At 39.2% G+C, this 25,787-nt stretch overlaps 1 protein-coding gene across 1 annotated transcript; it reads left to right on the top strand.

Annotated features, from left to right (window-relative positions):
- Window positions 1-5,574: 5,574 nt before the first annotated feature.
- On the top strand, window positions 5,575-25,418 carry znf644b (zinc finger protein 644b). Its single transcript, XM_026346289.1, has 6 exons — window positions 5,575-5,620; window positions 18,874-21,594; window positions 22,933-23,511; window positions 24,503-24,628; window positions 24,871-24,967; window positions 25,241-25,418. Exons 2-6 carry the CDS (start codon window positions 18,888-18,890, stop codon window positions 25,416-25,418), a joined length of 3,687 nt encoding a protein of 1,228 aa, XP_026202074.1. The 5' UTR covers window positions 5,575-5,620; window positions 18,874-18,887.
- The last annotated feature ends 369 nt before the right edge of the window (window positions 25,419-25,787 follow it).

The following is a 25,787-nucleotide window of genomic DNA, read 5'->3' on the forward strand; positions in this document are numbered from 1 at the left end:
CGTTGGAACCACAGCTTAATTTATAATAGAAGAAACACATTTAAACAAGTGAAGAGTGGTCAGGTGCAGACCTTGAATTCAGACTGAGGTCTGAAACAGCCTTCATTAGTGACATTCATCTGCGCAGCTACAGAGAGAGAGAGAGAGAGAGAGAGACGGGCTCTGGAACGCTGGCTCGGAGTTAGTGAACTCAGTAATTCACACACTGTCTTGTGTCTTGTGATTTAAACTGGTTCCCTGCCTCTCTTTGTTAACTAGCTTCAGTATAATGATGTAGTTTTCTGTGATGTTCCAACATCATGGCTGGAGGCAGGAGTTTAGTCAGCATCGTGCAGGATCAAGAAAAAAAAAAAAAAAAAGAAAGAAAAAACACAGTGAGCCACTGAAAATGGAGAAAAATGGCTCGCAGTACCCCAAGGTAGGAAATAAATTGCAGACGATAACTAGTGAAGTGAGGCACAAACAGCATAATAAATTGTTTGAGATTTTTGCTCTCATTTTGCAGAGCAAAATCAAACTTTGGAGTGCACAGCTGGCAGGCCATTAAAAGAATTACTTCATGCTCTGAAAACAGAGGGCTTGTGTCAATTCCTATATCTCGCACGAAAGACAACACACTACTTGGAATTGCTTTGTGTTTTCTGCCATCTAGGTGGGTACGACGAGAAGCTCAGATCACAGCGAGCCAAGCACAAATACAGTAAGTGACTTGGAAACAGCTTTGAAAGAAACATATCTCTGTTGAATAAGGAACTAAACCTGGAGTTAATCCACACTGGCATGGAGTAGATAAATATTTATGCACAAATATTTATGTCTTACAGTTTCTCAATATACCAGTATCAATGATTAATGATCTGCATTCCACACATTTAATAATTTAGCAAAAATAAATAAGTCATATTTTGCCCACTCCATAAATATTCATCAGCTTGGACCAAATTCTAGTTGTCTGCAGACTACTTGTTGTTGATAATAGCAGTCACTTTAGCAATGTACACTCAAAGATTTGTTAGTTGTTTGCTTAATCCAATCAATATTTCATATGTTTATGAATATGAGAATTACCACTCCAATCAGCCGGTGCAGACACCACACGCAGACTAGTTTTCCTCGATGCACTGAACAAAGACACACTGTTACACACATTAAAAGTGGGTTATACTGTAGATGGAACATCTGCGTACAGGGTACAGGGTATATACTGTATAGGCAGACATAAAGTAGAACTGTAGCAGCCTCTCAGCTGCAGTGTATTCACAGCACAAAACAGCCAGTTTAACCTTTGATGAACTGAATTTTAACACGATCTGGACATTTCGGATGAACATGGCAGAGACAGAAGGAAAGGAAGACAGATCACTACATAATTCAGTTCTGGTTTCATGTATAAATTCAGTCATAGTTTAGTACAAACATTAGAAGAAATGATCATCACCTGTTCGGAAACACAGATGATGGCATGATCTTTCCCCTCATGACTGAAAAAAAAAACATGCGTCAGTATTAATAATGCATTTTCAGCATCATTATTCTACAATTTAAATGAGGGGTGAAGCCCACTGCTTTCCTTGTACAGTACAAGAGCAATTGGACATTAAATATACAGCAGAAGAACTTGCAAAGGAAACATTTGGAGATGGAGTCCATGGATGTGAACCCCTTCCTTCATATGTTACACTGTGGATGATAAATAGATAATTCAAACATGACACCACATTAGAAACTAATGAAGCTTCATGTGGTTCAAGGTCATGCGCCTCATTGAGCCACTTCTGTTGTGTTGTAACTCTCTCATCTTCCCCAACAGTGTGGCTTTAAAACTGTGGGGAAGTTCTCAGTGTGAGCAGGAGCCTCAGTAAGTGGACGTGTGGTTCTGGGGGGGGGGGTCGGTGTGTGCAGTCGGGGTGACGCGCACTCCTCCACCTCTCTCCTCTGGACCACAGTGCAACCTGCGTGGTTTTCCCAGCAAAATGGCGACAGCCTAACGGAGGGAAGGACGACGCCAGGTGCAGTGACAAGCTTGAGGACACGAGTCGTCGTCCTGAGGTAGGTGTTACCCCCCCACCCACCCCCCCCCCCCCGCTGTGATGTGCGCAGGGAGCCGGGCGCGGTCATCCGTCAGCGCCGCGTCGCTGTCGCCGGTGGACGCGAAGCTGCTGGAGACACTGCGGTGACTGAGAAGTGTGAGGTGTGAAGTGTGCAGCTCCACAGCACAGCATCGCAACTTGAGCCGGTCCACTGTGGCAGAGAGCTGCTCCTTCCACTGTGCGTGGCTGACTGTCGCAGAGCCCGTCGGAAAGCAAGTCTCTGCTCCAGTGTGGACCGAGGGACACACAACCACTCCACCTTTGTTGTTGCATTGATCTTTTTTTTTTTTTTTTTAAATGACCTGCTCCAAACGCAGTGAGAGGGAGGTGAAGGAGACGTGATATGGAAGTTGTTCAGTGCCCAATGTGGCTGAAGCAAAGCTGAGCTCTTCTCCAGCTGCCAGTCACAATGAATGCACACCATGACAAGTGTGGAGCACAAACTGAAGTAACTGGACAACTCGTTACAACTAGTTACAAGTTCATTCTCTGTTTTCAACTAGTACAAATCATGATCTGCTGTATGGGTTACTCATTGTAACAGTAAACTGGTTCAGTTACAGTGTAGCTACTAACAAATGGTTGAATTTCTGAACAGCAGACAGTAAATAAATGTTAAATGTAGAAAGTCATTTTACATTTATACAGAAAACCTGTTTGCGAGGTTCTGTACATGTGGAACAAATCTGGATTAGATTGATTCACTCATATCAAAAGATCAGATTAAGAGAAAATGATTGATTGATGGCAAGAGAATCTGTTTCTTAAAGGAACACGTGCACTTTAGTAAACGCTAAAAAAATGCAAATACTTGTTCTAATGTTTCTTTATGCGTCTGCTCCTCGGTCTTTGAAACTTGAGCTGCTGTCTCTTTAAGGCGCACCTTCACCCATCCCACTCTGTTCTGATTGGTCGTCTTGTGGAAGTCTTCCTGTAGGAAAATAAGATATAGAGTTTATTCTCTGAGTGATGGGAGGACAGATGTAGGTCTACTGCAGCCTTATCTTCGTAGTGCTGCGTTGTAGATTAACACACGCCAGCTGTCGGCATTAAAACATAACTCATTACCCATGTAATAGTAACATGGCTAATGAAACACAGTATCTCAGGGACAAATTTACAAATGTTATTCTGACACAGGCGACATGTCCCACCAGGTGAAAAGAACAACAGACATATAACCGAACTGTTCCACAGTTACAACTAATAAAATCCAATACTAACATTGATGGAGCTGATTTTATATGAGGTGTGCACTGTTTGTATCTGGTTTCACTTGTTACAAACACTAACACACACATAAAGACCTCATTTAGGTTGTTTATGTGGTGTGACTACAAGATTAACACTGTAGGACTAACTACCTGGGAGAGATGCATGAATGCTCCCAGTTTGGAATAAGGGACAGAACTAGGTTGTAGTGAATATTATATTATATATTAGAAGCATTTCACAAAACTGATATTGAAAACTATAAGGGACAAGCTACATTGCATTAATTTTTGGGTTATTATTATTATTTTTTGATCGATTACACAACTCAAGGATGGCGTGAGAATTTTATTGGCATTTCTGTGCTGTCTCAGTAGTTCTGTCATTCTTTGTGCCACATAACATTAGATCTAGGGAGTTTTTTTATATTGTCACTCGATGGCATTGCACTCTTGAGATGATTCTATGTATTTCATGTTTTCATGTCAGAGTATTGATATTCCGTGATAAATAATGCGCCTTCCTACAAGTATAGTGGCAAAACTAAGATTCTACTAGAGCCAGTGAGTGAGTATCATATCTAGGAATGGAGGTTTTATACAGTTGTAAAAGTGTAGAGCTGCACAGGAGAGTCCAGTGCTCCCTGCAGGTGTCTAAGGACGAGCTTTACAGGGCTATAGGAGGAAGTCAGCGGCAGCTTAGCAGCCTAGTGTAGGTTTTTCTGCATTAGTGTACCACTGAGAGTAAAGGAGTCAACTGCTCGACTAAATAAATCAGATGGTTGAGGCATGTTATCCACAAATTGATTATATGTCACTTGACAAGGTCAAATATTTTAACCAAGATGCCTGAAGTCCCTGAATGCTCAGCATAGCAAACAGCTATGTGTGCTCCGTTAGCCTGGCTGGCTGCTTACACAGCTATAAATGAAGACACCTGGGACTACTTAAATGGGAGTACACTGGCCTGAATTAGCAACTCAGCTGAGGAACAGCTGCAGAGACGAGATATTTTAGTAATCAGGTGGGTCTGCCGAGAATCTAGAGGTCTGCAGAATCTATCAGAGGTGAGAAAATAAGGGTAGCATGTTTTCATATAATCATATTTCCATTACCACGCAAGTAAATCATTAAACGAATAACTATCACAGTCATTGCTCCAGCTGATTAAAATATATGTTTCACATCAGTTGTTTAGAAATGAGCTTTTCGCTGATGTATTTAAGTGAAAATAGTGAAAAATATGTTGTCACAGTTTCTCAGAGCCACAGTTTCTTTGATAATATTTATTTGCTTTGTCCCACCATCACTCCAGAAACTGGTTAAAGCGAGCTATTGAACAAACGACTTCCTAAATTATGTAAACATCTGCATCTGGAGGTTGTAAGCAGGTCGTTTATGCAGATACTGTACAGGCCTGTAAAATGAAGGTTAAGCCACCTTTTGCAGATAAAGAATAGAAGCTCGTGTCTGATTACAGTCAGCATTAGCATTAGCATTAGCATTAGCAGCCTGTCATCTTCATGTGCTTAGTGCATTCAGGGAGAGTACAGAGTATAGGTCATGTATGTATCAGAAACGGTCCAATCCCAAAGGGTTACACGTTAAAACACAGACGTTCTTCTAATAATGAAAGGTAGGCTAACCAAAGATTAAATAAGCAACAGAATCATTGAAAAACCAATCACTAAACCAATAACACTGCTTCTTCATCATGTGTAAATGTTGTCACTTTGGAAAACTAGTTTGTGCAGAGTTAATGCCTAATAGTCTATAATCTTAAAAAGTCATATAAAGTTTAGACAATGATTTACAGAAAATGAGTTGCTCACATAGTGCAGTGGTGTCTGTGGAGCCCTAATTAGAAAGTACGTAAAGGCAGAATCAACAAAATTCAGGGGTTCATTTCTTGTCAAACACGTATCAGTCGTGTATATAAAATAAGTCACTTGTGTGTTCCCAGTGCATGTTTCCTTCTGAATAATCCACCATATTCAATATTTACTTTTTCAAACTCAAAGTTTTCCATAGCAGCAGCGGTGGTAAATCTCATCCTGCTAAAATCATGTTCCCTGAGTCCCTGAATATATTTTTTACGAAATAATCTGGACAGCTTATAGCAGTGGCTCCCAAACCTCTGTCTGACTTGAGGCCAGACAGGGTGTGTCAGATGGCTTCGCTGAATTCTTGCTCGGTTGTTTTCTCCCATGTGATCTGTACAGCGTGCTGCTTGTCATCTTGAAAGTTGCTGTTTTTCTTTTTGTTACAGGTGCGTTGTTTAAGAGCCATGTGGTGCAATCAGTGCTTCAACACGGACTGGTAAATACACTTTGATCGCTTCTGCTTCTTGTTTCATCTTATTAAACATAACGCCTGATTATGCAGATGAACTTTCTCAAATCTGACAAACGCAGGTGGTATACGTGGAATATTGTCTCTTATTAAATGTGATATTATCAGCCCATGCTTTACCATTCAGACAAGAATCACAACATGGTGACATGCAGTGAAGCGACACATGTTTCTAATTTGTTTCAAATAGCCACTGAACTGAAAGGAACGTGTCTGATCAGGTAAAGCGGAGCTCCAAATGAGTGTTGATTGTGTTTTCATTTAAAAGCAAGACGGTGTGCTTTATGCGGAGTCTAATATTCATTTTAGTACTGTCATTATTATATTCATAATGGCAGAGCATAAACCTACTGTAAAATGTGACCGCATGTGATGAGGTGTTATCATTCAGAGGCACAGTTGTATGTCTCCTTACCAGCTTAACACCTGAAACTGTAGCTCAGATGTGTGAAATGCTCTGAAACTATAGCTGGGTGTGATTACCAGTCAAATTAAATCTGAGATGTCAGTTACATGTGTCAGTGCTTCCACTCCTACACTTGGCAGGTTGGAGGGAGTGACAAGCTGGCTGTTGATTATTTTCCAGTGTGAAACAGAATCACTGACACACAAATCGTGTTTACAATACTGTGTAGTCTTTGTTTAATTTTCCTGAAGTCGAAGGCATTTTTGATGCTGAAATTTATGGTAATCATTATATCCAAGTGTTGATCACAGGTCTTATCAGTTTATTCTTCGATCCCATCAATCGTTTCAGTCATTTTTCAAGTAAGAACGTGAAACATTCACAGCTGCGGCTTCTCGACTGTGAAGATGTATTTTGCATTTCTCTGTCGTGTGTGATAGCCATGAGGATGTCTTTGGGTTTTGGACTGGTTGTTAAGGCTGGAAGTTTCACCTGTAGAACATTGTGATGGAAATTCTTCACTTTTTTGTAAGACTACATTGACTGGTAATTTAAAGATCACATATTACATTTAGATTTTTAGCTATTCAATCTCTGCTAATTTCAAATTAAAACATTTCTTTAATGTAAATATAACGTATATACAGTATGGTATCGGTTGATATTAGGGAACACTCACTGCTGGTCCTGCAGCAAACAACATGGAGACATTTAGCTCACTTAATTCGTGAGAGCATCTCAGCAGAGGACGATTTGCATAAACATATTTTGGATGAATTTGCTAGAAATGAGAGTTAATTCTCTGGTTCTTAATCTCTGACACATGGACACTTGATAACGTCAAAATCTGGATTTCCATTCTGTTCTGTCTCATTTGGGGTATTTTTCATATTTATAAACATGTCATGATTAAGGAATAGAAATCCATGGGATCAACATTATATGAATTTGTTGCAAAAGAGAAACAGACTTACATAGACTACCACATAAGTAGTAAATCTATGAACCATCAGCGGCTGGATGAAGCAGCAGATGTCCACAATCCACCCTGCTGCTCAGCCTTGCTGCAGATCACATCATCCATTATTTTCCTTTTTTACTCAGGTTATGAACCACTTCCTCCACTAAGGGGCAGAATATGATCACTGAAATGACTCAAAGTCCTCACTCCAAGGCATGAAACAAGGAAAATCAGTTAATGTGGCTTGTGTAATCATTTTAAATAGAACGGAAAACAAACATTTGTTACATATATAAGGATGTTGTTAAAGTAAATCTTAGAATAAATAAATTAAAAAACAAATCTTAACACACCCTTTTGACTAAATTCTGTACTATGATTTAAAAATAATACAAGTCATGTAATTTAATGCTTTTTAAGAATAACTTGTTATGACTACTACTGTATTTTTTTTCTTTTATTTTACAATGCATTTAAATCCAAGTTAACAGTCTACATGACAAACATGTGCAATTTGTGGTGCATTTATGCCTGATCCACTTACTGTATACTCGAATTTGCAACATTGTCAAATAAGCACTGCCTTGCATTTACCCCTCTGTACATGTCAAAAAAAAGCTTAAAGGACTTAAAAAGTCCAGACAACCTCTGTCTTTGAGGGTTCGGATTAGTAAGTTTCTCTATTGTACATGAGCAGCGAGGCAGCTCATTCTTTCTGTGATACCTACCTAAGGTTGAGCTCAGCACTTCCCTCATTAATTTCCCATTTATTCTATGAGTTGGATGTGATATTTTAGAGATTTGAGCATACGGGGCACAGGTTAGGTGCAATTATGCTGACGGAGGGCTTTCGCAGACATTCTCAATGAAATCTGGAGTATAGGATTACACATAGAAAGTTATATAGTGATTAACCTTCTTTTCAGTCCCCTTGGTGTTCTCTAGGAGGCAAATCCAGCTGCTGTCAGGTATATTTCTCCACTCTGATAAATGACCTTCAAAATTATAGATCAAGGCGTTCCTTCTTCTTTTCATACTTTTCAAGCATTTATTTGCCCTTTCAGTTAGTTCAAATGCTTCCTTAAACAACATCACACTCATACATTTTCAGTGGCAAAGCTGTATGGATTCAGAGTTAGCTTAAAGCCACGCTTTGGAGATATTGACCACTAGTAGCACTGCTGAGCAATGTTTTCTAGGCGGGCCTCTGTTTTGTTTGTGTTGTGCACGCTGAATGTAAATATACAGTGGCAAGAAAAAGTGTGTAAACCTTTTGGAATTTAGTGGTTTTCTGACTTAATTTGTCATAAAACATTATCTGATCAAGAATATTAACAAATATTATCTGCCACAAATATGATGATTTATTGACAACACCCATAAACAAGTCATAGTAGAGGTGGAAAAAGTATGTGAACCCTTTGAATAATGACCTCAAAAATCAACTACAGTCAGGTCTTGATAAGAAAGTGTGTAGGTTTGAACTAGAGCTACTTCGACTTATAAACACCAATCAAACATTTTGAGTTTGCTCCGCACCAGAAGAGTCATGCCTCACCAAAAGAAGATTTCAGAGGATCTATGATCATGAATTGATGATTTACATAAAACTGGAAAGGGTTACAAGATCAAAGACATTAGAAATTCACTGTCTACATTTAGACAAACAATCTACAAATGGAGACACTTTGAGACTATGGATACTCAAAAATGACCCCAAGAGCACAACAAACACGTAAAACATTGAACAAGCAGGGAGTCTATGGCAGGACACCATAAAGGAAGCTGCTGCTTACTAAAAAGAACATTGCTGCACGCCTGAAGTTTGCCAAAGAGCACATTGGCACTCCACAGCAGTACTGGCAAAATGTTTTGTGGACTGATGAAACTATATTGAACTATTTAGAAGGAACACACAGCACTACATCTGGTGTAAAAAGGTTACGGCGTATCATCATGAAAATATCATCTCAATTGTAAAGTATGGTGGAGGAAACATCACAATTTGGGCCTGGTTTGCTGCATCAGGGCCTGGTCAGCTTGCAGTGACTGGGGGGAAGATGAACTCCCAAGTGTATCAAGAAATTCTTCAGGATAATGTGAGAATGTCTGTACATCAGCTGAAACTCTGTAGACACTGGGTGATGCAGTTCTGTAGAAAGAATGGGCTAAAATTCCTCCTGAACAAAGTGCAGGTCTGATCCACAGCTACAGGAAGAGCATGGTTGAGGTTATTGCTGCCAAGGGCGTCAACCATTAATGAATTCCAAAGGTTCACATACTTTTTCCATTAGCACTATGAGGTTTATAGCTGTTCTCAATAAAGACATGAAAGATCAGATTTTTTTGTGTTGTTATTTTAAGCACATCATATTTGTTAATACTCTTGACTTTGATGAAGATCAGATCATGTTTTGACAAATTAATGCAGAAAACCACAAAATTTCAATTTCTTGCCACTGTACAATAATTTAGTTTGTTTACAAGAAAACTGCAAGATACCTTTAATTTTAACGTACCATGTTTATTATCTTCAAAGGAAGGTATCAGTCACCATTTAACATGAAAACTAAATTATGATAGTAAGTGAGATTTGTCTTATGCCAATATTTGTGTGATTTGTCAAGTAGTTCTTTTTTGTACTGGAAAGGATGTAAAGAGTTAAACACCTGCAAATGAAAAGAAATATGAAAACAGTTTTTTCTTGGCACTCCACCTGTTTGTGGTTTCAGGGAAAATGAAACAAAAATAAACAAATAATAATAATAATACAAATCTTTTTCAGTTGAGAATTTATGGGGTGATTTAAACAACGTTCCTCAAGAAATTTACTTGTTTCATGAATAAATAGTTAAAGCAAAACAGATTTAGCTCTTAAATCAAGAAAATGGGAATGAAAGGTGAAATAATTTTGCAACTTTTAAATATCTTTTAATTGGGTTTTCAACAGTCTTTGCTTTGGATATGTGGGCATGTCTTGAGTTTGTTTTATTTGTACAGTGGTGTCAGGTGCACAGTAATTTAAAATGATGTTAGCAGCAGCATTGAAATACTGTCATCCTCTGTGATGTTTTCCTTTCTAACAAGAAAGTGAAAAAATTCCTGTTAATCTGCTAATGGTATAGAAAAAAGTGGAACCTGAAGTGTCACAGTTGCTAAGCAGCATATAATTAATTAAATGTATTGATGCCATAATTTCTCTGTTATTACACAAAGCTATTTAACACTATTATGATTAAAACTGATATTATTTTAGCTTTGTATTGTCACTAATCCTTCTTTCACAAAGGCATTATCATTAATAATCCTTCAACTGCTACTTATATTTTTTCTGTTTGCACGTCAACTCTCCAGAAAACAGCCACTCACAACAATGGCAGTTCCTCCCTCACCCCTCAAAGAAAGGACATTTTTGAGCCCCTTTGATTTGCCCCGATTTGTTTTGATGTGAAGAGTGAGTGGTTTTTAAAATCTCCTTAACTCCCCAGGCCTGGCCCAGCCTCCCACAGGGCTAATGACCGTAGACCGGCCCGTGTTGAATAATACAGACGCTCACAAGGTGGAAATGAGGAGGAGGGCAAGGGGTTAGACATGGGCCCTTCTTTTACATTACACCTCCATTGATAAGATTGTATTAATTGGTATGAATAGAGGGTTTTCTCCCCGTCCTTGTATACATTTACCATTATACTCATTAGCTTCCCGTTGCCTCCCTACGAGTTTCTCCTTCACATCCCCCGGGGTCTCCTGGGAGGCAATTTGCATCTCTCCATGATGTCTCTCTGGGGTTATTGAGGAAATATTAGCCCCTTTTCTTCTGTGGCCGACCCTTTGATTTATTTGGAGCCGGAGCTGATAGAGTGGCACTCACATGTTAATGACTGGTGCTGGTACAGGCCCCTGGTGCAAGAGGACTCATTGATCGGGGTTGAAAAGGTACAATTGACAAGCAGTACTGAATAATCATCTTACATGTGTCTGCGTGTGTGTGTGTGTGTATGTGTGGACCTTGGGAAATGACAAGGGAATCCCACTGCTGTCAAGGCTACAGCGCTCCAGCTGTCCACTTTTCCTGATAGAGTTAGATAAATAGGCCTTTGTTAGCCTCTGAATTCCTTGTGACTTTTTGACAGCCGCAGTTTTGGCTTTCTCTCTTCAGAGGCTCGCGTCTTCTTTGTTCCCCATCAGCTCTGCTAGTCATGTCATCTCTTTGACCCCATGTGATCATAGCCGTGCTTATTTTAGCCACTTCTAGGTCTCTGAGCCCAATCAGAGACTGCGAACGACACACTTGATCCAGTTTCTGTTTGGAGTAGTTTGTCCTGGTCTAATAATAGAATTCAAGGTGACTACTGAGGACTCACTTTGGTTGCTATTAGTGACTGCGAGGCCCCTGCTCTCTGTGTTTCCCCGCCGTGGTGTGCTCATATTATGTTTTAAAGAAAGATAATGAGAGATTTCATCCTAATACGTGCAATGCTTGACATGTCTCTGAATTTAAGCTCACTGATGTCTGCTCTGCAATGTGGAGCCTGTCCTCAATTTGGAGAGCAGTTTGACACCGACTCCCTTTCATCTGAATGGTCACATGTCTATGGCAAAGTGACAGCAACAAAGTTTGATACGTATTTATATATATATGTATTTCATTTTTTCCATCTCAATGGAAGTGGAAAGCATCTGAGCATGTCTAATCATAGCAGCAGCTTCTGTCTTGCTTAGTATTTTTATACTTTCAGTTATATGGTAATAATAACATTTAATAAAAGTCAACATCCTAACTGCCACTAAATAAAAATACCCACTGCTGCAATCGCTGCATCTTCTCTGCATACTTATAACAGATTAGAGGTTATGTATATCAATTGAGCAGCTCATGCATATTGTTATGAAGGAGAAATGCAGGAAATGGAAATGTGCCATTTCAAGGAGCCGGCACAGCTTGCCAAAAGTAGGCAAGTGGGTAGTGCTTGTGGTGATGGTCGGGTTTGTTTTCCTCTCAGTGTTGGGAGATGAGAAGTCATGTATCTAAACAGAGCAGATATGATGTTTATGAGAGCCATCTGCTTGGCAGCCCTCCTGTGCCCACTGCCCTCCTCAACGTGAGAGAAGCCTCATTAAAATGGTCACATGCCTGAGAAATTTCTAACTGCTGTGTTTTTTTCTCTTCTTCTTCTTCTTCTTCTTCCCCTTTTTAAAAGGAGTAGAGTTTAAAACTAACAAAGCCTTGGGAAATCCCCATCAGACATCCCTCCCTTAATCCATTTAATTTTGAAAGGTATTGTTTAAAGCTTTAAAGTTTATATCGTTTAATCCCCCTCCAACACTACGGGCAGCAAATGAGGCCGCAGCAGCTTGAACAGAAATAATCTACTCCACACAACAGAAAATCCTCCGTCAAGACAAGGTTGCATGGGTTTCCTGTGAACTCACTGTTTGATGTTTCTACCTGCTATTGAACATGACTTCTGTCTTAACCCAACTGTCACTCGCTCCCTGTCCCCTTTTATCACTCCGAATGTTCTCGCTTCACCTTTTTTCATCAGTAAATCTACCATCACAGCCATTTCACTCATTCCCCTTCTTCAGGGGAGGGGTGCCAGAAGAAGTTTGTTGTGGGCAGGTTCAGAGGGTTTGTATAGTGTTGAACCTTGGCAAAAGAACAAGAGTGGTTTGGGTTTGTGAGAGTCTTACCTGTAGTTCAAGGCACTGCTCTCTGCAGTTTGACCCTTGTCCTGTCTGTCAGGTTTTTGTAGTTTTTTATCCACTGGATGTAAAAGTCTTTATTTATATTTTCATATCTACTTAAAGCCTCCTCGGATCAGCTTGTTTTAATACTACACCTAATTAGTTAAAGCTGTAGTTCAACTGTTTATTACTGTTTTCACTACTTTATAAGTCCAATAAATATAAAACTACAGCTTGACACTGCTTATTGTACCATAACAAATGGACTTGAAATGAGGAAGCAGCTGGCATGGTTCTGTCCAGATGTAACAAACAGTATTTGTTACTAGTCTTAATTCTAAGCTATGTAAGCTACTCGGCTGCCGGGAGCTTCATATACAGTGTCAGAACATAACAATACACAGGAGTATTGTGATATTACATTTTGTGATACTGTATTGATTCTAAAAGCACTATTGATTTTTTTATTTATAGTTTACGTGCAAAGATTTCTGGTAGAGGCTGTTTTCCTTTTACAGTGAGTTTAATAAACACCTGAATGCTATATGACAGTACTGTGAAGAAGTGTTAACTTTTTTTGCTTAGATATTATGTACGTAGTGATGTTCTATATATTAAGACAGTTTTCTTAAAATTGGACCTTGCTTACAGTATCATAATATATTTCTATACAGTGGCAATAAAACGTATGTGAACCTTTTGAAATTGTGTGGTTTTCTGCAATAATTTGTCATAAAACATGATTTAATCTTCATCTAAGTCAAGAATATTATCAAATAATGTGCCTAAAATAATAACAAAATTTTTTTTTTCTTTTATATCTTTATTGCGAACAGCCTTAAAAACCTTATAGTGCTAGTGGATAAAGTATAAAGATTTGTTTTTCTGAAGCCATTATGTTGTGTGTTTTGGGTCATTGTCCTGTTGCATCACCCAGCTTCTACAGAGTTTCAGCTGACGTACAGACATTCTCACATTATGCTGAAGAATGTTACACTTCATTCATCTTCCCCTAAATCACTGCAAGCTGACCAGGCCCTGATGCAGCAACGCAGGCCCAAATCATGATGTTTCTTCCACCATACTTTACAGTTGTGGTGATGTTTTCATGATGATATGCAGTGACTTTTTTTCGCCAAATGTAGTACTGTGTGTTCTTTCTTTTCAGTCCACAAAACTGCCCATACTGCTGTAGAGTGTCAATGTGCTCTTTGGCAAACTTCAGGTGTGCAGCAATGTTTTTTTTAGTAAGTAGCAGCTTCCTTCGTGGTGTCCTGCCATAGAAACCCTGCTTGTTTAATGTTTTATGTACTGTAGACTGGTGAACACGGATGTTAGCCAGTTCCAATGATGCCTTCAAATCTTTGGCTCTCACTCTGGGTTGTTTCTTTACCTCATTATTGAGTTTGTGTTGTGCTCTTGGGGTCATTTTGACTGGCTGCCCACTTCGTGGTACAGTCTGAAAGTGTCTCCATTTGTAGATTGTTTGTCTTAAAATACTCTTGACTTAGATGAAGATCAGATACAATCCTCTGTATCATGATGGATATATGTATATACGTATACATGCAGTAAGTTAGGGTTTCAAAATCTTGATGTCACAATGGGGATGCCTTGTGTTCCAATAGATTCTGTAACCCAATGCATTCTCGCATTTTACATCTGATTTAATTTGTTCCTCATCCATATGCATACAGTACAGTATGCATGTAGCATTAGACAAAATGCAAACTTTTACAGTTTTACCAAATTTGAATCATTACTTTGTGAGCATAGAAAACAACAGTGCCATTGTCTATATTAATCATATTCTCTCCCTCTCTTAACTTCTTCTGTGATCTTTTTTGATCCCCTTGGGGAAATTGTTGGACATGTCTGCCAGACAGTACATGTCTGCCAGCACGACTGTGGGGTTTGAGAACCTTGTCCATGGACACCTCAACATGTAACTGCTCCACCGTCAAAGCTACTATAACCCCAAAACTCAGTATCTTCAGGTGAGGCTTAAACTCACAACCCTTCCTCACTCTGCAATTTGTCTTATAAGCACTGCACGCTAATCAATTACGCCACTGCAGCACAAACCTGTGTGATGTTTAGTTTTTTTTTTATATTTAATACCGTTAAAGCACTATTTTAAGATTTCTCTTGAATTTCTTGTGTTAGTAGACAATAAAGATGTTTACAGGATACGAGAGAGGGGTCAGGACATGCAACAAAGATCCAGAACTGTTAATACTGCAGTTATGTCGTACATACGGAGTAACCATAGTGCTCTGAAATCTCACATTAAATCCTTATCTAGTAATTTAGCCACAAAGCATGTAGGACTACAGTCCCTACATGTCAAACTATTCCTTTAAGTCACTACTTCTATTAATTCTTAACTATGATTTTATTTCTGAATGCACAGAAAATTCCTGTTGTGAAAGTGTGCTTTAGCATTCAAATTCTTACTATTCAGAACACAATTTCCTTGCAACTTATCGCCCATGGTACTTATAGTACTCATATAATTTTTTATAGTGTATAATTTCAGTCATATTACTCCAGTATATATTTTCACTCAAGCAGTAAATTACATTGTTTAGGTATCAAAGGCTTTGTGTAATTACATTTGTGCAATTCAGGATGACAGGGCTGATAGTGTCTGCACAAGATGCTGGCATACATAATCACAGCCAAAATCCCATTAGGGAGAATGGAGACCATTATTATGGAAATGACCTTTGGGTGACTAGATTTCAGTGGGATAAAAGAGTACGTAATCCAGACAAAGACAGTGACTGAAGCTGCTCTCTCTGTGTTTTCTCCCGTGCAAATTTAAGAAATTTAGGGTGTTTCATGAGTCTGTTTTTTTTTTTTTTTTTTTTTGGTTAACGCTCCTCTGCTAAATAAGCCAGTTAGTCAAATGGGAAACTGAGATTTGACTCGTGGTGCATTACTGATATTTCTGCTGTTTGATATTGTGAGTAACTGCAGGGCTAAGATAGCAGAAAAAAAACTGAAGTTTTTTTATTGTGTGGCACCTTCACTGAAAGAACATACTCACCTCGGGATTACTGGAGTGTCAAGCTGAATCTCTGCGTGTTTGTTTTGAGCCACACTTTGATACTCTCACTCTAAAGAGGCAGCTTCATAAATTCACATTGTGTCAAATAAATCAATAGATCCCATTAGCTGAGGAAGTTCTGTAGTGCAGTACTTGAGGGACTGTGCCCTCCTTGTTTCGACATCTTTCCTGCAAAGGCAATGGCAGAGGAATATAAGGTTGGCTGTTGATCCATACAGACAGCTCCAGCAGTAGAAATGGTTTGGCTGACTGGTCCCTGTTGGTCTTTAGCACTGGCTCCACTGTGCTGCCAGCCTGGGTCTTCAGCTGAATGAATTTGCCTAGACATTCACAGCCTTATAAGCCTACAGCACCAAACTGCTCAATCAGTGTGTTGTCCTGCTGCACTTAAAGTTTAGTATTTCAGTTTTTTGCAAAAAATAGCAGTGTTAGATGAAGAAAATGTCACATTGCTTATGTTTGTCAGAATGCCCAGTCTAACAGCCAACAGGACTTTATCTACAGAGTAGTTGTAGCTAATAAGTTTCCCTTTCCATCACTGTGTGATTATACAATATTCTACAAAATGTCTGAAAATTAAATAAACTGTCAACAACTGAAAGTGACATCTTCAAAGGTGTCGAAGATGACAAATGGCAACAAAAATGTTGCCATAGTCTTGCAGTAATGCTTGACCTCTGTACTAATATCACTGTTAATATTGTCTTTGGCTTATCTTTAATGCAGATGCTATTATTACATTGCCTTAAAGAACATAAATCATACCTACCTGCACAGTTACCCAGGTTAATGACACAAATAATTCAGTAAAAAAATCTAGGAGAATGGCATTTTCATGTAATTAGATTGTGCACAGTGGAAAATGGCAGGAAGATGAAAGAGAATAGGGCATCACATGAGCTGAAGTTGTGAGCCAGATTCAAAGCCATACTGATGTGAATACATGGCACGCTTCCCAGCCCACCAACTATGAGAGCATGCTGCAGGAGATCATTTCTAACTCATACACTGAGTTGACTTCACTGTTGTTGCTAGTAAAATACAAATTAAAGCTTGTATTGTTGTGACTGTGCATTTTCCACTTATTAGGAACGACACTACATTCTTGCAGCACATCCTGTTTAAAGCTCATGTTGTGCACCATGTCATACATGCTGATGTTTTGTCCAAACCATTTACAGAAGGTGTGCATCAGGTAAGCAGTCTAGGACGTTTCTTAGAATCAGTTTATTATAATATAATATAATATAATATAATATAATATAATATAATATAATATAATATAATATAATATAATATAATATAATATAATATAATATAATATAATATAATATAATATAATATAATTCAGTAAAACTAAACTAATCTTAATTAAAAATGTGAGTGTTGCTGGTTGTTTCTAATATTTTGCCTATTCCAGGTTAGGTTATTAAAAACATCTATTGACTGTAGAAAAGCAGCATGTACAGTATTTCTTGGCTGTTGAAATGGATTACATGAAATTGTTATCTTATAAAACTAGTGATTTATTTATATCATCTAATATGTTGCAATGCAATTATTAATTTTATTTAATTTAAACTTTTGGTCCTGAAAAAATTAAACTAAACAGGGGGGAAAACTTTCTAAAAACGGGAGAACACTCCTCAGTATGTAACTGAGGGGGTTTTAGTTTGTTTTTATTGTGTCTGCAGAACATTATCATGATGATGCTTTTATATCTCAATACCAGACAGGGTTAGCAAAAGCTCATAGCAGATTGATCTGTGCATACAGCTTAACTGTATTAAAGCTCTTAATGCCTGTAAATATCTTCAGGCAAGGTAAAGTCAGTCTTTTAACATTGAATAAATGAAGCAAATACAAGCTAATTTAAAAAAAACAAACAAAAAAAACAAAACAAAACAATAACTGCATGTCTGTCGAACCTCTATTCGTTATATATAGAGGCGAGTTGCGTGCGTTGGCTGCTAATGAGGCTTGCACATTTTGAACCAAGATATTTTGATGGTTTTTGCCACCCTGCCGTTTGGGGGTAACACTGAAGTTCGCTTTAAATTTAGAGCGTCTGTTCCCTTTTCGAACCTCTAACACCACAACAGATGGGGAGAATATGGAGCTCGGAAGGTTTTACCTCTGAGGTGGTAACAGTGAAGCCACTCATTAACACTGAATTTACCACTTCGTTAGCAATGCAGCTTCCTGTAGAGAGCGACCGGCCCTGGATGTCAAATCCACTGAGCATACATTTTAAACTAAATCAGCTTTGGACAGCAGTGTAATCTGTGATAAGATGTAGCATACACATGTTAAATCGTATACCAATTATAATCAAAGCCATCAATCTAATGAGGTTATGCGATTAAATATGAAATTAGCTTACATTAAAGTCAAATCAATAACTATGACTTAAATCAAACAGTTTTTGAAAGAATTACTGTGCCTGTCCATGTGTATGTGCATGAGTGCACGTTCTCTTTGTGTGGGTCTGTGTTTGTGTTTTAGACAGATTGTGTGCCTGCCAATTTGTCAGGATTCAAGTAACAACAGTCTCATGCTGGGATCTGTGTTGGCACCATCACAGAGTGATAAGACGCAATATGATCTCATTGGAGGTGTACTTTGTTCCCATGGAAATTGGTCAATTTTAGCAGACGACTGAGAACTTTGGGTGGAGAAGCAGGAAGGTTGTATCCCAGAGGTACGCTCACATAATTAAGCATCCTCGCCAGGGTATTCAGGGCTAACAGCAGGGTTTGTTGTGAATAGAGGTGGCGAAAAAGGGTGTTGGAAAATCATAATGCGGCGCAGAATAATACCACTCTCATTTTACGGAGCAGTGGGAATCGCCCAAAAAACTTTTTTTTTTTTTTTTTTTTTTTTAACAGAACCACATTGTCAGCGTGAATGAGAAAAAAGAACTAGATTTTATTATGCCTGTTGTGCTACAGTGTTTCATTTTGTAATTTACATCTGCTTGTTTCCTCCGGATGGTTGAATACCTCACTTGTGTCCTCTACCTGGCTAATGCTTAGAATTATTAGAAAAAATGGAGGATGCTTAATAATTTGTGATATTCTTTCATATTTCAGAGAGTATTGCCACCATGTCTTATCTGAAGCTAAAGGCACAAGAGGACAAAGACAGAGAAACGGTGTCTGACAGCCCAGGTCGTACTCAGGAGCCATTACAGAGTCACACATTCTCCCTGAAGAACAATGCTGCAGGTCTGTCCTCAGATGAACACGAAAACCCTTTAAATGGAACCCAGCCGAATCCATTTGTATACAGCAGTGTCCCTGCTGTTCCCCATGCAGGCAATTTATTGCCTTCAGGAGCACTTGTTAATGGACCTGGTTCACACCCCACCTCAGAAGTACACTGTGTCCTGAACAAAGGCACTGTTTTATCCAACAATGTCCTGGATGCCGTGTGGCAGGCAGAGAAGGACACAAGCCCCGAGGTGTTACGACCACCTAGTGAGCTTCAATCAGACGCTTGGAAGAACACAGCGGGGCTCGCCATAAAAACACTGGCCACACAGCCAGGTGTCAACGTGCCACTGTCTCACTCGGAGGAGAATGAGTCTAAACTGGCCTATTCCACACTGTCAGGTGACAGTGCAGAGCAAATGCACCTTAGCCAACCTCTGACAAAACAGACAATAACAACAAGATATCAACAGGGTGTAGAATGGTCAGAAAGCTCCTTGCATGATTATTGTGATGCTGAAGTAATCAGATGGGATTCAGGAAGAGAGTGCTTCTTGCACACCAACAGAGGGCTGGAGACTGTAGAGGTGATGCACCGAAAAGACGGGAAGCACAATACACATGTAAAAAACGTGTCAGGCTCTCTTGAAAAGGTTACCGGCAGCTTATTTCATACAAATGCAATTTTCTGCAGTGGTAATGTTGTTGAAATTATTGACATTGCCAACAAAGATGATTCTTTGGGTACACAATCTGATCTGAAATATCCTGTTGCACCATTGAAAGATCTTTCTAGGAACACTGCGGTAGACTCTGAGCACCATATTTATAGCACAGCACAGGAAGGCTGTAATGAGCAAAATGACCCTGAAGATGAAGACAGTTTTAGTACAAAAGTAGAACAGTTGAAGACAGAGCAAGTTGAACAAGATCCACTTTTCTTTTCATGCACAATATGCAATGTTAATTTCAAGGAAAAAAGGCATTTCCACAGACATATGATGTATCATTTAGACAAGCATAATCAGGTGAACAGTGAGAATGATTCACAGCCCTTTATATGTAGGGAGTGTGGGCGTTTGTTCTGTGATAGCAACTCCCTCACGAGGCACATCATCATTCACCAAGACAGGCTTGAAAAACTTATGGAGGAAATCAAAGGTTCCAAAAACACTGAGTCTGAGGACAGTGCCACCACAGTGCGGTGCCCTCAGTGTGTAATTGGTTGTAATTGTCCTAAGATCTCCGTCCAGCACGCCAAAACTCATGATAATCTGAAGCACTACTACTTCTGTGAGGAGTGTAACTACATTACACTGACGCAGCAGGCACTTGAAACACACTTACATGTCACACACCTCAACACATACGAGCCTCAATACAGGAAAAGGACTCATACTAATGATGCAGAGGGAGCAGACCGTGTTGAGTTTCGATGTAAAAGGGGCTTTTATACCGGCAGAAACAAAGTAGTATTGAAAAGACGTTCTGAGCAGCCTTCACGCTACTGTAATTATAGAACGTTTTCTGACAAATGCAAAACTCCTGGACAGAAACCAAAGTCTACTTTTGTAAAACCAGTTTCTCTTCCCTTCTATTCCAGTAAAAGAGGGGTCACTTGCATTGAAAATTCCAATGGCAAATCTGTAAATTCTCCTCAGTTCAAGTGCCATGTTGGCTGCACCAAAAACACAATGTTGCCATCTTTGTGGAGGATTGACAAGCAAAAAATTACTGGAAAATTACTCCTACAACCAGCAGAAAAATTAAATGTGGCAACTGATCTCACCTGTGTGGAAGAAGATGGTGAAAACAATGACTGCAAGGCTTTTGGCAGCTCAAAGCAGGCAAACTGTGCTGCAAACACAGATTTTTTACTATCAGCCAGAAATCTTAAATTAGACCAGATGTTCTGTCAGGATAGCAGGAACGACCCTGCAAGCGAGAGTTTACAAGTGCAAGCACTCCAGCATTCTCCATCAATGAGTAAAATGTCAACACCTTTGCATAACACTATTGACAATATGAATGGTAATATATTGCCAAAGCTCAGCCAGAGGCTTAAGAAACATTCTGCAGTTAGGGAGTTTGAGAAAGGCTGTGGGGGCAGCAATAACTTCAGTAAGGACACCAGTGAAGCTACAGGCAGCTTCTTGGAAAGCAGTAAGAATGAAAGAAATCAGTATGCTTGGGGGTATTTCAGAAAGAGGCAGAGGTTTTTAGGCGAAGACCAAAGCCCCCATGTACTCAAGGATGAAGATGATGGAGATGAAGACTGCAGTGACATAGACCAGCTCATAATCAAGGAGGAGTATATTGAAGCAACAGTGTGCGATGATTCCCCAGAGTTCCCTTGTACATCTACGAGTGACAGCTTAGATGTTTTCTCCACACCAGTGATAGAACACAAGCCCTGTCCGTACTGCCCCGCAGTGTTTGAGTCAGGAGTGGGCCTGTCCAATCATGTGCGAGGGCACCTTCATCGAGTGGGCTTAAGCTACAACGCTCGGCACATGGTTTCGCCAGAACAAGTGGCACTGCGGGACCATCAGCCCCGAATCCGAAGAAGAATCTCTACTGGTACGAGGAAAGTAAGGAAAGGTAGACGTTATATTTCAACTGATGTTACTGACAGATAAACACTCTCAAGAAAACAAAAGTGACGTTTCTCTTTATAAACTAGACTAGTTTACTAGACCCTTCCCCCAAATAGTATTAATTCACTTATATCTAACTAGATAAGCAGACCTGTAAAGGTATAGATTTCTCCACATGCCAAAGTGAGTTGCCAGTTTCCAAGGAATGCATTAAACTGTTAAACTGTTATCTGCTACAGCATAAATTTGTCTGTGTACATGTACCTGGTGTAGTACAAACAGTAGAAATAAGGGATGTGCGCTGTCTCCAGATCCACAATTCAGCCCAGACCTTAATGAGACATAGTTTGGTTCATACCTACCTTGGTGTAGGGTTGACAGCAGGCCTTTTGGAATGAAGACACAAGACTGTGGACATTTGTGTTGTGGTTTCTATCTCAGTTAAGTCAAAGAGTTCACACATATTGATACAGCAAGTTTGTTGTATCAGTTTTTTCTACCTGCCAATAGACACACCAGGTAGTGGAAGCCATTTAACACACCGATGGTAATAACTTGATTTTATGGTAACTTACATTACTTCACATATTGGGTAGTAAACTGACTAGTTTCCGTTAGAATCATTTGCTGGTAATTGCTCATTGCTTTGTCTTCATTCCTGTGTCTTCTACAATCAATGCTAATGAGAATTCTGACATTGGATTTACTTTATTCTCAGTGTGTTAGCATGATATCATAAATATAGCCATAAAAAATGGTTTTCTCCTAAGCCAAGCAACTAATGTCAGCTAAATTTACAGATTAGTTAAATCTGATGGTGATAGTTTATATTTCAGATGGCAAAATACAGTCATCAGGTAGAAATGCTAAGCTGCTATTTGCTACCTCTGCCTGAAATCAAGAATCCCAGTACATTGGCAGCTGCAGCAGTTTTTTTTTAACCCTCTGTAGGACTGATAGAACAAAGGCAACATGCTAGGTCATCCCCTTCTCAGGTGAACATGATTTGAAGCCAACTTCTAACTTCAAGTCAGAAGAAGTTTTGAAGTGGTCTAAAAATTAAAACCACAAATAAAAGAAAGGTAGAATGAATACTTAACAAAAGTAAGTAACAACAGTTTTCAGCCAACTAATATAATTTAATTGGTTCTGATATACAGTATAAAATATTTAATGGTCTGCAGAGTTCCTATTTTTGTATGTCTCAGTGCCTTGCATTTAAATGTAAACCTGCATGGGATACTGTTACATGTGCTATTTGAAGCAATCCAAAACACTATACACTCCTATATTGTTGTTCTCTCGTTTCAATAACTGTAACAAACTTTATCTTATATTACAGTTATCAAGCCAGAAAACCAAAGAGAGTACACATGTCCTCTGTGTTGTGGTTGGTTTGATACTAAAACGGGCCTCTCCAACCATGTGAGGGGACACCTGAAACGAATAGGTAGAAGTGTTACCAGCACCAGTAAGTCCCCACTGTGCATACTAAATGACCTGCTGCAGGACAAAAAGGGTCGTCAGACCATCCTCCAGACCCTCAAAAAGAGCCATTTCCCTCTACAGCCTTTAGTGTCTCCAAGGCTCATCAGCAGTAATGGCTTGTTCCAGATTCGCACGGGGATACCAGCACAGTTCCAGTATGGGCTAAGGAATCTATATCCCATATCTGACAGCTTTGTAGCAAAACAGGAGGCAGAGGCCGTCTCAGAGAGGACAAAGCTACAGGTACAAGCACAAAGACGCCCCAAGGCCACTTCCAGCACTTTAGTTGAACTGCTCAAAATGAGAGAAGAAAGTATGGAGCTGACAGCAAGAAACAACCAGCCACCCTATGCAATCAGGAATTTCTGTGACATGACCAAATATTACAAGGAGGAGAGCGAGATGGAAAGCGTGGAACAAAACTGGAGTCATGGTATGACGTTTTATGCTTATGTTCGAACTGTGTCTGAAATGGTTACAATCAATTTGTGCATGTGCAAGCTCCACTTGATGTTGACGTGGAAGCTCATCATCATCAACATGTTGGTCCAAACCAAGCTCTTAGCAAGGTTTCAAGACAACTGTTGCCTAATGTTTAAAAGTGAATAGTTGAGGGGGGTTCTATTTTAAACTGGATGGACACTACAGTCATTATTATAGCTACATAGTCCACAGTGGCAGCTGTAATGTACTCCCCTTGTAATAACACTCCAGTGATTTCATATTCATCACTCTTATCATTGCAAGTTCAAGACAATATACAAATTAATGAATTAACACAAGCAGTTTTGATTAATTCATACTTTCCCTGTGTGAAGACCTGCCTGTATGGGTGTCTTCACGATTAAATTACTTTGGCAAGTAAAATTAGGTTCTTATTAATTTCCAAAGATCTTTTGAGATAAATACTACATACCCACTGAGTATATATTAACAAGCAATGCTGTACAGCAGTAACATTGCCAGTTTTCTGTCATAGGACTAGCAGATCTGTGATATTTTTTTTAATGTCGTTTATGAATCATCTGTGACTCTCATGAGGTGGTATACTGTGAAAATAGCCCCCCTGAAGACACAAGATTGTGTTAAACTTTCCCAGTAACACTTTTCAAACAGGAGAGTGCAAATCAGATGCTTTGAATGAAACCAGGTGGAATCAGACTTTAGATCACACTGAGAGTCACAGTTTTGCCTGATAATAAAATTACACCAACATCAACTCCAACGCTTTTCTCCTGTAATACCAGCCAACTTCAGATGATCCTAAACCTTCATCTGAGACCTATGTGTGACCTAAATGGTGCTGAAATGAACGCCATTCCCTCAAATTGTACATAAAAAGCTTAAAGATGCTGTGACTGGTGAAGGTAATCACACAATTTAACATAAACATGATCAACTATTTACAATTTCCTGTCTTTCAGAGGAATCAGACTCAAACAGGATTTATATTCAGTGTAACAGCACCTTCCCCACTGCTGTTGGACTTCTTTCTGGCCGTCTTCAAGCTTATGCACGCAGGAAGAGGATTGCCATTTTGGAAGAACCAGGTAAATTGCTGACAGTGGGATATGCTGAAATGTTGTCATATGTTTCAGTTTGGGTGTGGAAATAATTAACTTGAATCCAGTGCTGAAATCTGTGTAATCAAATAAAAAGAATATTTGGGACGGAGGCTCTAGATGGATTAGAATAGGTTTTCGCTTTGTGATTATTTATTTATGTCACCTGTCAGTGATAGCTTAATACATTGCCAATGATAAAACACAGTGCAGTGTTTTGTGTTTTTTAGGCTATGATTATAAACGGAAGAAGCCGAGACCAAGGCCTGGGCTAAAACAGAGGATTTTTCCCTGCTTCAATGCTGAGATATACACACTCACCTGCAGGTACAATGAGTGGAAGGTTAAAAATGCAGGCATGGTTTTCTGAGTAAGGAGCAAAATGAGAGATCTCTGTACCCAGCTACAGATTAATTACAGCGATGCTCTGCTGTCTTTGGATGTTTGGCTTGTAGGGTTTGACTTGGAGACTGGTGAAAACTTTCACCTTTACTGAAGCACATGCCAACAGGAGGTCAAAAATAAGTTATTGGTAGATAAGGATCTTATTGTGAAAAAACACCAGACAGAGACTGATTTCCTCCTGCTTTTTATTTGCAGATTCTGTGACTTAGTCTTCCAGGGCCCTCTGTCTGTCCAGGAGGATTGGATCAGGCACTTACAGAGGCACCTTCTGCACACCAGCGTGCCCCACTCAGGAACTGGGATGGTGGAGGTCTTGGGTGTTCATCATAAAATAGAAATAAGCATGTCTCATGAGGACCCAGATTTAGTGTAAAGTTGAATCCCTCTGGACCCTCCACCTGCCTCTTGAATGTAAACACTGTTTACTGCATATGTTGTGTAGAACACAGTATTATTTTAGATGGATTTTCAAATCTTTATAAAGTAGGACTATATAACAGGTGATCCAGAAAATTTCACTATTGTAAATATTAATAATATTGGATAAATTGGCAGAGAATGTACTATGCTTTGCCTCATGAGGTTAATAATACAATTAATAGGCTTTCTCCTTACTAACTGCTATTGTATATTAGGCAGTAAAAGCAGCAGCAGAATAAACAGTTCTTTAATAAATGATAGTTTGTCAATGCAGAACTGCATTTGTTAGAAAAACAATGTTCTCATATATTTGGCGTGATAG

The sequence above is a fragment of the Anabas testudineus genome, chromosome 4, assembly GCF_900324465.2.
Source record: "Anabas testudineus chromosome 4, fAnaTes1.2, whole genome shotgun sequence".
NCBI lineage: Eukaryota > Metazoa > Chordata > Actinopteri > Anabantiformes > Anabantidae > Anabas > Anabas testudineus.